Below are 11,606 nucleotides of genomic sequence, written 5' to 3'. Positions count from 1 at the left end.
AAAAACTCCCAATCAAATTATCATCAATGAAACTTTATATGTACACGGGAAATAATTTGTTGTCAAAAACTAAAACAAATCTCACTACTACAGGGAAGAGCCGAAGCTTTCCCAGCACAGCTATATTCGCAGTTTCACCAACTATATATGGTGACAGTTTGAAAGAAATGTATGACAATAGCTCCAATGATTCCGGACTGGTAATCACAAATTGGCGTATATGGTTATAATATCCAACCAAAACAAATTTTTTAGGGTGTTCATTTTCGCAGTACATATTTTACTCATTACACCTCATTTTCTCTCATCCATCCATCAGATCTCTAAAACTTCATACCTGATTTTATTATATATATGCATGCCATGTACCATATGATGTTCAAGCCATGAAGCCAAACACAGCAGCATTTTGAGTGCGTCTCCAATCACTGTACATGAGTTCTTTGCCTAGTAATCTGTAGCGAGCAAGATAATTCATACTGGACACTGATGGCATACATTTGCAACGATTTCCTTCAGCCCCAAGTACCAGAGTCAACCAATGTTATCTTTTAGAGAAATAGAATCAGAGAAATGAAAACACACTCTTGTAACCGAGAAATGAATCCACATTCTTGTTTCCTGTATCGGTTTGCAGAGACCAGCTTCCTCTCATAACTTCCATAAGATGGTTTGTTGAGCTTCTGCCTTGAGGCCCAGCAGAATTTCCTGGAGGTTCAAATCGAATATCTTTTCTCAATGGTGAGGAGTCGCGGGTAATCTGATCATAACATGCCTTGTTGCATTGATTGCCGTGTAGCACCTCAAATGGAAGATCCAGTGTTCTACTTGAAGGCAGATGATTCTTGTCTTTCATGGTCTCAACAAGCAAAGACTGATTCCGTTCAATCACCGTCGAAAAAAGTGGGGATCTTCCTGAGTGTCGTTCTTCCGTTTTAATGCCGCCCATGTGGCTCAGATGAGCCTCCTTAACTGAAAAGTGGTCTTGTGACTGTGCCAAAGACCCATACTCAAAGCTGCTTGGTTTGACGATAACTGGAGAATTTTTGGATCTTTTCCTTACATGATCAAATATTGGCTCCATCATCTGGTTATCCTTTCTTTTTTCAGCAACTCGAGAATGAGACATGTCTAGTTTAGCATAAATCCATGTCAGGAAACAAGATCGTACATAAAAGTAAAATTGAAAAGAATAATCCTAAGTTTGTCTCATCTGACAAAATCTATCCCCAAGTTTGATTCTTTCCAAGACAATCCAAACTTTGGTTCATTTAATTTTATTTTACTGGAAAACGATCATCTTACACTATCTATTGTACTTTGTGTATTGTCTAGGCAGTGCAATGAAGATCCATTTATCATAGATCCTTTGGGGATCCTCCAAGGCAAAATAATGCACATGATTCAGATCATTCTTGGCAAATTCTTCCTACATAAAATGCAAAATAGAAACTTTATCAACTCATCATACCTGTGGATTCCAAAAGACTATTGTTCACTACATCAGAGGTATGCTGACTTGTGGATGCTATCCCATGCTCTTCAGCATCTTGATTGTCAAGATGCTCAGAATATTCTCTTTTTGAAGTACAACGGTCAGTCACTTGCTCTGCACAAATTTGCACTCTTGGCGGTTTTGGGGGTTTCAACACAGGGAATTGAATTGGACCTGATGTTGTTATCACGGGAAAATCCTTGGCCTTCTTACGAATGTGATCAAATATTTTATTTACTGAGATGATTTGGCACTCGTCATCTTCAGCTTGATTTGGCTGAACACCTTCAAGACAAAATCACAAAAATTGATCCCAGTTGCGAGAAGCAGAAAAAACACACACACAATTCCATTATGGCTAGTAAGTTAGTAACTGTACCTTCTAGCTCATCATCTACAATTTTAAAGCTGGGCCTGTCAAGAAAAACAAAAGTCCATTACCTATAAAACATCAGATGATGAAAACCCTCGATTTGCTCAATTTGCAAAGAGTAGAGGTCCCAAACTCACAATGCCACTACCCAAATTACTCTACTACATGTCTACATCCAATTTTTATATATGATATTTTCGATTTTTGAGTAGACAATTTGATTATTAAACAAAAAAAAGAAAAAACTATTTTGAGACTTGTAGCATTAAATTTTTAGAGAAAAGGCTTTTCATAAGTGTACTTGCCTTAATATCAACTCACATATTTTGAGAGATATCTGAGAGACAAATGCCAGTCTCAAAATATGAGGACAAAATATATAAAAACAAAGGGAGTAACACTCACATATCATCAATTTCTTCATTGGCCCTGATGTTAGGTTGCTTCTTTAATAAAGCTGTGTTTACATCATTCCCTTTCTTCACAGGACTCTTAATTTCTTCAGGATGTACGGACGAGGATAATTTTTTTCTGCCAAGTCTAGCAGTCTCACTTGATTTACTTCCTTCAGTCAGTTCAATTTTTTGGTGTAGATCGACACCAACTGCATGGTTAACACTAGTAGCTTGTAGTTCTATATATGCATACCAGAGCAAACAAAGCAACGCTTTGGAAATGAAATTACTAAATTACCTGAGAGAAGAGAGGGTGAGATCTATGATTCCAATATCCCCCTCCTCTCCCACCTTAGGGTGTTACAGGATACCAGTGAAAAAAAATTGTTTACTTATTTGGCAAAACTTCTGAGTAAAGAAAATGAAGATGCAGAACACTTACTGAATTCTTCAAAAATTAGATCAGCCTTGACAATAAGCTTTCCTTGTTGATGATTTGGCAGAAGCACTGTTGTGTGATATGGGCTGAAAACAAACAAATTACCAAACTGTATGCCAATGCCATTACACAGTCAAACCTTAGCAAATATTGAGTATCAATTTCCGTAAAGCAAGGACAACTCTTAACATGAGGATATTTGTCGCTGACTAGTCCACATAAACTTGCCTTTTGAGGCCAATAATTATACTTTACACAACAAAACTCGAGACCTTGAATTGAAGATAGTACTAGTACACTAAAGCTTATTTTCTTTTTGAATCTAGAAATTCATCTTTAGTATTATTAAAGAATGTACTTTTCCATCCACTGTCCTCGACATCAAACTATCGTCAACTGACAACATACAGCATAGCAGAACATAATGCCCACAGTATGATACTCCGTACATCTGATATAACAGCGCATATGCTAACAGCATGTTAAGTTAAACCTCAAGGAAAACAAAAGTTATCACTAGGAGTAGTTGAAACGGCACCACATGCAGGGAGAATGGGGGGTCGGTCATTACCTGAGAAAATCGTCGAGCCTGCCACAACAGCAAATGTATTGTGTTAAGCTTTTTGTTTAGACAAAACAGTCAATCACTAACAATGCCTTGAAAGAACTAACAGAATTCAGACTTGAAAGGTATATTAAACATTTATTACAATTCTGAAAAAGAAATAGGGCTGTTGGTATCTCACCTTATCTTTTCATGATAAGTTATAGCATTTTCTTCTTCCAGGCCAACAACCTGAAAACATTTTATTTCAATTCACATACAAAAAAAAGTCCTGTGGAGAAAATGTCTTCAATACTTGACATTTACCAGGTCACCATAATGCCGTTTATTGGTCTGAGCCTGTGTCAACCTAGTCAAAGTGATAGCCAGCATAGGCTTCCCTTGCCTTTGGTTTTCAGTTGCCTCTAACTTCATCTCTATCTTTGGAGGTAATGAAAGTAAAGACTCCTTAATATGATCGCCAAATGGAAACTTTCTACCAGCTACGATTTCTATTCTTCTCGGATCAGCATCAGCAAGTTTATCAAATGTAGTAATTCCCATGGAATGCAATGCCTATGCATAAAAACAGCACTTTTTAGTAACACAATTAAGAGTTATGTCTGAATTTCAAACTACATATGTCCGATATATGTAGTTACCTTTGCAGTGACCATTCCAATGCCAGGTAACTGTTTCAACAAAAAAGGACTTTCATCCCACAACTTATGATGCAACGATTTTGCAAGAATAATTGAGTTCAATGTTCCCTTGTAGTTCTTTCTAAAGATAAAGTACTCTTTCATGCACTTGGCAATTCTACAACCATTTGAGCATATAGAATTCATGTCCTGTACGTCAATGAATTAGATTATGCGAAGTAGTTCTATGAGAATTACTGAGAAGTAAAAGCGGCCAGACCTGGGTTAGGGATAAATCGTGAATCAAAGGATCACCAGTAAAGCAGTCATTGGCTAAAATAAATATCTTCTCTTCTCTGCTCTGGATACGCTTTTTCTTTTTCCCCTTGTCTCCGAGAACGTGGAAACGAAGCCGGCCATTTTTATCAGCGTTAATGTCATTTAGAAGCCTTTTCTCATTTCTTCTGAGCTGTATCCCTTTTGCAAAAGTATATTGTGAATAAGGTCTCTGTATTCTGATATGCCCGTAAGTATAACACAAAGAAATACATACAAGATAATTCCTCTGCTCTGCAAATAGTATGAAGTGCTTCTTCAAGACTGCAGTTTGATTGAGACTGCAGTATATGTTTCATTGTGTCGAATTTCAAGTAATACTTTGTCATCAATCGTCCAGGCTCTTGGGATTCATCACGACAAAAAAAAAACACTAAATTAGAGTACATAATGGATTAATGGATATGACCCGCTCATCAGTCCCCAACTTCCCTGTATGTAATTGTTGAGAGCTAGGGATACAACCGTTACCAACTGCTCTCTCCTACTATCAGAGTTGCCCCATTATTTTGTTACCCTATCTTTCGGATTTGGTCCATTTCTTTTTTTGACATCTTTTTGTGTGTGTGCAATGTTAATGTTGCCCTCAAGTCGTCAATATTTCATTATAATATTCTCAAATAAATTCTTTACTGGTGAGACCCAATCATCCACCTGTTTTTCTTAATAATTGTATCAGAAGTAAACAAGGCAACCTGTGAGAACAGGATGGAGTATAAAAGTTCAATTAAACAGATACTGGTCAAGCATACCTAGAGGCTTGAGGAGAAAACCATCTTCATCAGTCCATATCATCTGGTTGCTTGATAGCTCATTAATTTTCTTAACACATATATCTGCCACGACAAGCAGTAACTAAATCATAGGAAACCACAGGAAAAATTATAAAAAGGTTGTGCCAAAATGTGATGTAGTTCTACCATGGCAAAAAAAAAAGCCAAGGAGAGCAGTTAACATTAAATACCTTGCATGTGCCTCTCTATACGGTCTTTGGAGATCCCTTTTTTCACAGAATAAGTCTCTGGGTTCTGAAGATCCTAAAAGACTTAGAAAAAAGGCCGGGTGCAGAGTGATGAAAGGTACATGTCAGTAAGTTACAGTGTACATGCCTTTTTCATTCGAACATACAAGTATGAGCACTTCATCCATTCGATCGCCCGTGTGATATCGGGGACAGTTAGCTGGACGATTTCTGCAGTTAGATGCTCCGTCATACATGAAAGCAATCTAAAATTGGGAAAAACCATGAGATTTGAATATTACTAAACGCGGGATTAGTTATACACAAAGAACTTCAGTGGGCGCATGCTTAACTGTGATTCCACAATTTCACATCCATTCAGAAGATTTTCGTACAAATGTACCTATCAGTGTTGAACACGAGTTTTTTTTTGCAAATTAGATGCATCATATAGACAAGGAAACTGAAGATGAAAAACGATCACTCTGAGCTTGACATATAGAGATATTTTTCACTTACTGTTTCTTTCCTTGTCATGATTATAACCAGACCTGTATCGTCAAAAGGAGGACGTCCAGCTCTGCCGCACATCTGCATAAGCAATATAGCTAATACATTTGAATGGTCTACAGGACATTATACCAGATAGAATTCAGGCATTTCCACACATAATGACCCAAATGGAGGTCTTTGACCAAATGTATCATGCTAAAAACAATAAACTGGATCTTGAAAGCTTGAAACCATAATATAGTATCCCCTCCATCCCATTGATATTATCCCCAAGACCCAGAGAAAAATGCCTTGTGATTCCCTCCCAAAGGAAAAGAATGCAAATTATGGCCAAATGAATGGTCACAAGAAAATACTGAGGCCACATAATATTGGTAGCTGTATCAATATGAAGCTGTAAGCAAGTTCAAACAGTTCAGAAAAACAATCACTGTATAACATACCTGCAGTACCGTGGATCGATCATACTCTGTGTAGCCACTCTTTTCCTTATTGCTGGTGGCAAAAGGGTACCCAAAGAACAATCAGAGACGTACTGAAACTGCACATGTTAGAAAATCCATATGGTGTATAAACATACTAGTTCTGTGTTGATTTGATCACCACTGTATGTGCTGGTAGGTTGACTCCATGTGCTAATGTGTTTGTTGTGCATATAACTTGAATATCCCCACCAAGGAAAAGACTCTCAACAAGATTTCTATCTTTTAAAGAAAGTCCACCGTTGTGAAAACCAACTGTAGGTTCGGAATGCATTGCAGAATCAGACAATATAATCTGATGTGACAAAAGCAACGAACAAGAGAATTTCACAGAAGTGAATCTTTTCAGATTACGTTAAAGACATACCACCGTAAAGGATATATGATTGCAGCTGTTTGTCACTGCATGACAATGAAGCATCCCTCAGTCGTTCAAGTTGCTCTGTTGTTTTAATGAATGGGTTAGAATAGCCAAAGGTCATAGCTGTCTGAGAAAGTTTCTGAGCTGCCTCTTGTGCTCCTTTTCTTGTTGAACAGAAAACCAGGGCAGATTTTCCTCTAGAATATTGCATCAAAATATCTGAAAAACATGACATTACCTTACTAAGCTAACATGATGCACCATCAAAATAAAAAGCAAACATGTAGCATATATAATCAGGCAGACCTTATGTAGGCAAATATAAGTTGACATACTAAGAAACTTACCGAAAATATAATTTTGGAGGCGCTGTTTGAGGAAACAAGCAGAAATTAGAAGGCGTAACATTATAAGAAAAGCCAGTTAACACGATAGAAGTAAACAATCGTTCTTAGCAGCTGATTATGCCGTAATTTCACTCTTGTTTAGATAATAAATTACCTTTTCAAAGAGAAAATCATTCTTAGCAGCTGCATAACCTGTATGATAAGATACTTGCATGAATAACAGTGCTAAATGGATGCAAAAGCAACAAAGAGAAAAAAATAGAAGGGATTAAATAAAAGAAGAACGACAACAACTAAGGCCTAGTCCGAAAATGATTTGGTATTAGCTAACACGAATAGTCGTAGAAGACCATTGACAAAAGGTAATGTAAAACTTGAAAGAATCCTAATAGAGAAGGACAAACATGGGAAATTAAGAAAAATGGTGAGAATATAACATGTGAATAGCATCAACGAAAAAAGAAAGAAAAATGTGGAATATCTTTCGGAGTGGAACATAAAAAAATTTAAACAAGATAAATAGGTGTAACACAATATAAGAAAAGATAATAAAGAGTTCATCTAAGAAAAGGAGGAAAAGGTTTGAGAAATAAAAAAATGAAATGAAAATAATCAAAAAAAAGACTGAAAATCGGATCAAATTTGTAACTTAGATAAACAAGTAACCTATAGAACAGAAAATGAGCCAGAGCTAGTCTTTCGCGCAAAAAGATCATGTATGGTCGTAATTAATTATATATCAGATCTATATAAAGAATCCTAGCTTCTTTTTCACAGTGTAATTACAAATGTACATAAATAACACAAGTTATGTCAGTATTTACCAAAAACTTTAGTAGTCAGCTTCACAGGTCTCATTTCTTCACCAAACCTACAGAGCAACATAGAGAATATAAACAAAAAAGAGAGATTTGATGACTTAATCGATAAGAAATTAACTGGTTAGATATAATGCACCTTTTCATTCCTTCCGGAGGAACCATTAGCCAATCAGCTGCAGAGATGTTCAATACCACATCATCAAAGTGGAAGACCTTTAAAATATTGGGTTTTAAGGGATAGGAACAATGTTAGACGTAAATGTACCTAGATCCTCTAGATTGGGAATTGTTGCTGATACAGCTATAAAACGAACATGAGCCAGAGTGTTTGATTTCATTTCAGGTCTGCACGACAGCATTTTAATCCTGCTTACTATAGCCTCTAAAGCTGCTCCACGAGGATCATTTAACAGGTGAACTTCATCAATAAGTAGAAGTCCTATGTCACTGAAATAACTCAAGCCACCATCTCTTATGCGAAACCGAGTCACAGCATCAAATTTCTGAAAAATACAACGGGAATACATTAAGCATCACAGCATTCTAATATTAAGTGCCCCCTCATGAATATATGTTGTAGAATGTTGCCGAGTTTTATATCATGTAGTATTTGTGCAGGCCATCAAGTTAATAAGAGCTGTGAGGCATATGAGCACCTCTGGGGTTGTCAGAATTATGTCAGCTTCTTGAACATTCCTTAAATTGTAAGAATCATTGTCGCCGGTCATCTCCAGGCAATTTATACCCAAGGCACCGAGCTTTTGGGTCCAATCCCTAAGTTTCTCTTGTACCAAAGCTTTGGAAGGCGCTATATAGATCTGTCAAAAAGAAGCACACACATGACGGATATTCTGTTGAGATCATCACAAATGAAGTTGCTGCGTGTACTGAACGCAGACTACAATAATTGAGAAAACAATCACTACTTCTTTCTGAGATCATAAACAATCCATAAGAAAAAAAAAAGTGACACCCACCGAAATTCACTTCAGATAAAGTGAAAGATTTCTTATTGGGCAATGAAAATTTGTGTCCTCCTAATAAAGTCTATGAACCCTCTATAACCATCGTCCGAAAATTCTGTCAGAATAGCGAATGCAAAGAACTGTGTATATATGTCGAAAGAACGACTACTTGTTCAGCATGCATAAAAATATAGGTAAATGAAAATACCGTTTTAAGAGTGCCATTGACATGAACAAATTTCTCATCTGCTGCAAGTGACCTTGAGAGAAGCCTCAAAATGCACAACTCAAAGAGCACTGTCTTACCACTTCCAGTTGGTGCAGAGACGACCATGTTTACATCAGACAGGAAACACGTAGGAAAGCATTCGCTCTGGAGCGAATTGAAATATCTACCATGAAATGGATTATAAGTGAGCTTTAAAAATAACTATCTACCAAAAAACGTAATGCACTAAATGACACCCATATAGGCATATATAGGTAATAAAACAATTATAACAAAGTCGTTTTCGTACAAACCTCATGAGACTATAATCAAAGACAGAAAGCGAAAGCTGATAATGCACTGGATTACCATCAAAGATAATAAAAGGACTATGATGCAAGGTCATCTTTGGCCAAACCTCATGATAATAACTAAAGATGAAAGCAGTACATAACACATTACCGCCAATTCATGCCTACATGCCTACGTTTAGTAGTAAGGTCAAACAAATTAAATGTTGAAAAGAGAAAGAAAAAACCAGGCTTACAAAATTAACCAAACAAGTCATGCAAAATACATCGATGAAGCATCCGTAAGCTAAAGTGAAGCTGACTAGCTGTAGCGGCTCACTCTAAGGGCCTAAACAAGATATGAATATATATAGCCTAGGAACACTAGGATGCAAACAAAGACGATTTGACAAAACATTATAGTTGATCCTCGATTCTTATGAAAAAAACTGAGCAGGAGATGCGACAAATTAAGTACATTATTCATATAATCATGTTATCTCAAACAGCTAAACATAAATTTCAAAAATCGAGTTAGTGTACCTGAAATTGAAGGTTGATCTAAAAAGAGGAGGCAACTCCAAGACAGACCTAAGGTTGTATGATTCCATGCTTCTTCACCAAATCAAAACCCTAGCTAAAAGCAACAAACAGTAAAATTTCAACCGCAATCAGCGATCATTTTCACTGCATTCTTCAGATTATCGCGATATTTTGATTGAAAAATGTGATATTCAGATAATGCAGCACAACGTAATACTAATTCGCATCATGAAACAGTAAATTAATATCGAGATTTATTGTAAATTTTGGTGGATTACTGACAAATCTAATCACTAAGCTAATTCAAATGAACATCGGCGCAAATCGAGCAAAAATTGTGTGTGAAGAAATTTGCATGAAAGCAACAACCTGCGATTGAACACAAAGCTTCTAGTAACCAGAGATCATTTCAATTGCGTTCTTCAGATTATCGCGATAATTCAATTGGAAAATGTGATATTCAGAGTTCGCAGCACAATGCGAAACTAATTCGCATAATCAAACACAAAAATAAGTGAAAAAAATTGTATAATTAGAGTAGATAACAGAATTAGTTGTCATCACCGAGCTGAATGCTGATCATAATAAGCATCTGCGGAAAACGAGTGCTAATTGGAGCAAAAATTGTGCGCAGAGAATATTTGCGTGAACAATTGAAGAACGACTTCATATCAAGAATTAGAGAGAGAAAGAAGATTACCGGATGATTACGAACAATCGTCGGAAGTGCGAAAATGAGCAATACTTTACAACCGCCAAAATTGTGTGATTTTGAACTTTTGTTTCCTTCTCACTACGATTTTAAACGAATACTTATACCACTATACCAGTGATATTTTAAGTGGCTTTAAACCTCTACTCTAATTAAAGTTGACTAATATGAGGGTAAATACTTTATTTCTTAAAGAAGTGGTGAGGAATAAGTATCCCAAGTAGATTGCCTCAGCAGCCGTTGGTAACTGGTAAGCGATACTTCTAGTCAACACAAAAAAAAAAAAAAAAAAAAACATCTACTTTAGAGACTTATGTTTTCGACTTTTTTCTCGGCTATTGCGACTTGGTACCCAACTTTTACTATCATTTCATTTTGTTAGGAGCTAAAACTTGGTGTTTGAATAACGTAATTGTTGAATAAATTTTTGCATTTATAGAAGGTATTTTAATTCCTAAATCGTTACAAATTTCAAACCTAATAATTGAAAGAGACAATCTTTATATTATCAACTCAATTCAAAGTACATCCAAATTCAGTGAAAATTTTCGAGTGTTATCAATTATGTGAAGCTCACTTGTTAGAGGAAGTAGTTGTCAAAATCCTGGGGCAAAAAAATTCGTCGACATTATGGACTTAATTGGGTAATTTTTGTCGAGGTGGTTTGATAGTTAGTGACTTCTACTCTCCTATTTTATCTGAAAGGATGATATAAGCGGATGTTATAGAGGTCTCTCAATAACGTTTTTGTGTATCCCATAATACCATTCTAATTTTCTTACCAAATAAAAAGTCCTAAAAAATTCTTTCGCCATACACTACATCCCATGTTTTCTTACACCGATATAGATGGAGTCTATTTGGACAGTCATATCGGGTTAGTAATATATTCAAGTCGGATCGGTTTGAGTTGCGACATTCTAAGTTTCGTGTGTGTTGTTATTGGGCACAAGTTGGTCACGTTGAGTCATTTTGGGTATAGGTTGTTTAGGAGGGAGTTAGTTTTTTGAGTGGTTAAGAGGAAATGTATCTATAACTGTTACTAAAAAAAGAATCTAAAAAAAAAAAGTGTTATATATGAAGATTGAAGGATTATGTAGTTATAAGGAAATGTTTGATGATAATGTACTTTGATGAGATAATGCAAATGTGATTTCAAATTAGTTATTTTGTGAATCAC

General features: G+C 36.1%; 1 protein-coding gene across 3 annotated transcripts; it reads right to left on the bottom strand.

The window, feature by feature from the left end:
- LOC141643023 (DExH-box ATP-dependent RNA helicase DExH17) lies at nt 1-10,521 on the bottom strand. Of its 3 annotated transcripts, none has more exons than XM_074452042.1 (28): nt 10,415-10,521; nt 9,715-9,808; nt 8,882-9,065; nt 8,365-8,526; nt 7,974-8,211; nt 7,845-7,881; nt 7,712-7,758; nt 7,042-7,079; nt 6,888-6,909; nt 6,547-6,759; nt 6,278-6,434; nt 6,141-6,192; nt 5,704-5,775; nt 5,538-5,587; nt 5,333-5,450; nt 5,188-5,251; nt 4,976-5,059; nt 4,441-4,566; nt 4,168-4,364; nt 3,909-4,097; nt 3,574-3,822; nt 3,449-3,498; nt 3,274-3,291; nt 2,706-2,788; nt 2,274-2,472; nt 1,875-1,909; nt 1,472-1,780; nt 1-1,131 (listed from the first exon to the last, which is right to left on the bottom strand). In XM_074452042.1, the coding sequence occupies exons 2-28, from the start codon at nt 9,780-9,782 to the stop codon at nt 566-568; spliced, it is 3,627 nt and encodes a 1,208-aa protein (XP_074308143.1). In that variant the 5' UTR covers nt 9,783-9,808; nt 10,415-10,521; the 3' UTR covers nt 1-565. The 3 variants fall into 3 exon arrangements, with proteins under 3 accessions (XP_074308143.1, XP_074308144.1, XP_074308145.1); XM_074452043.1 differs by having other exon boundaries at nt 9,715-9,804; nt 10,415-10,497; XM_074452044.1 differs by lacking the exon at nt 10,415-10,521 and adding an exon at nt 10,084-10,193 and having other exon boundaries at nt 9,715-9,804.
- Between the last annotated feature and the right edge of the window lie 1,085 nt (nt 10,522-11,606).

Source organism: Silene latifolia, chromosome 2, assembly GCF_048544455.1.
Source record: "Silene latifolia isolate original U9 population chromosome 2, ASM4854445v1, whole genome shotgun sequence".
NCBI lineage: Eukaryota > Viridiplantae > Streptophyta > Magnoliopsida > Caryophyllales > Caryophyllaceae > Silene > Silene latifolia.
This window is presented reverse-complemented; position numbering and strand designations above follow the sequence as displayed.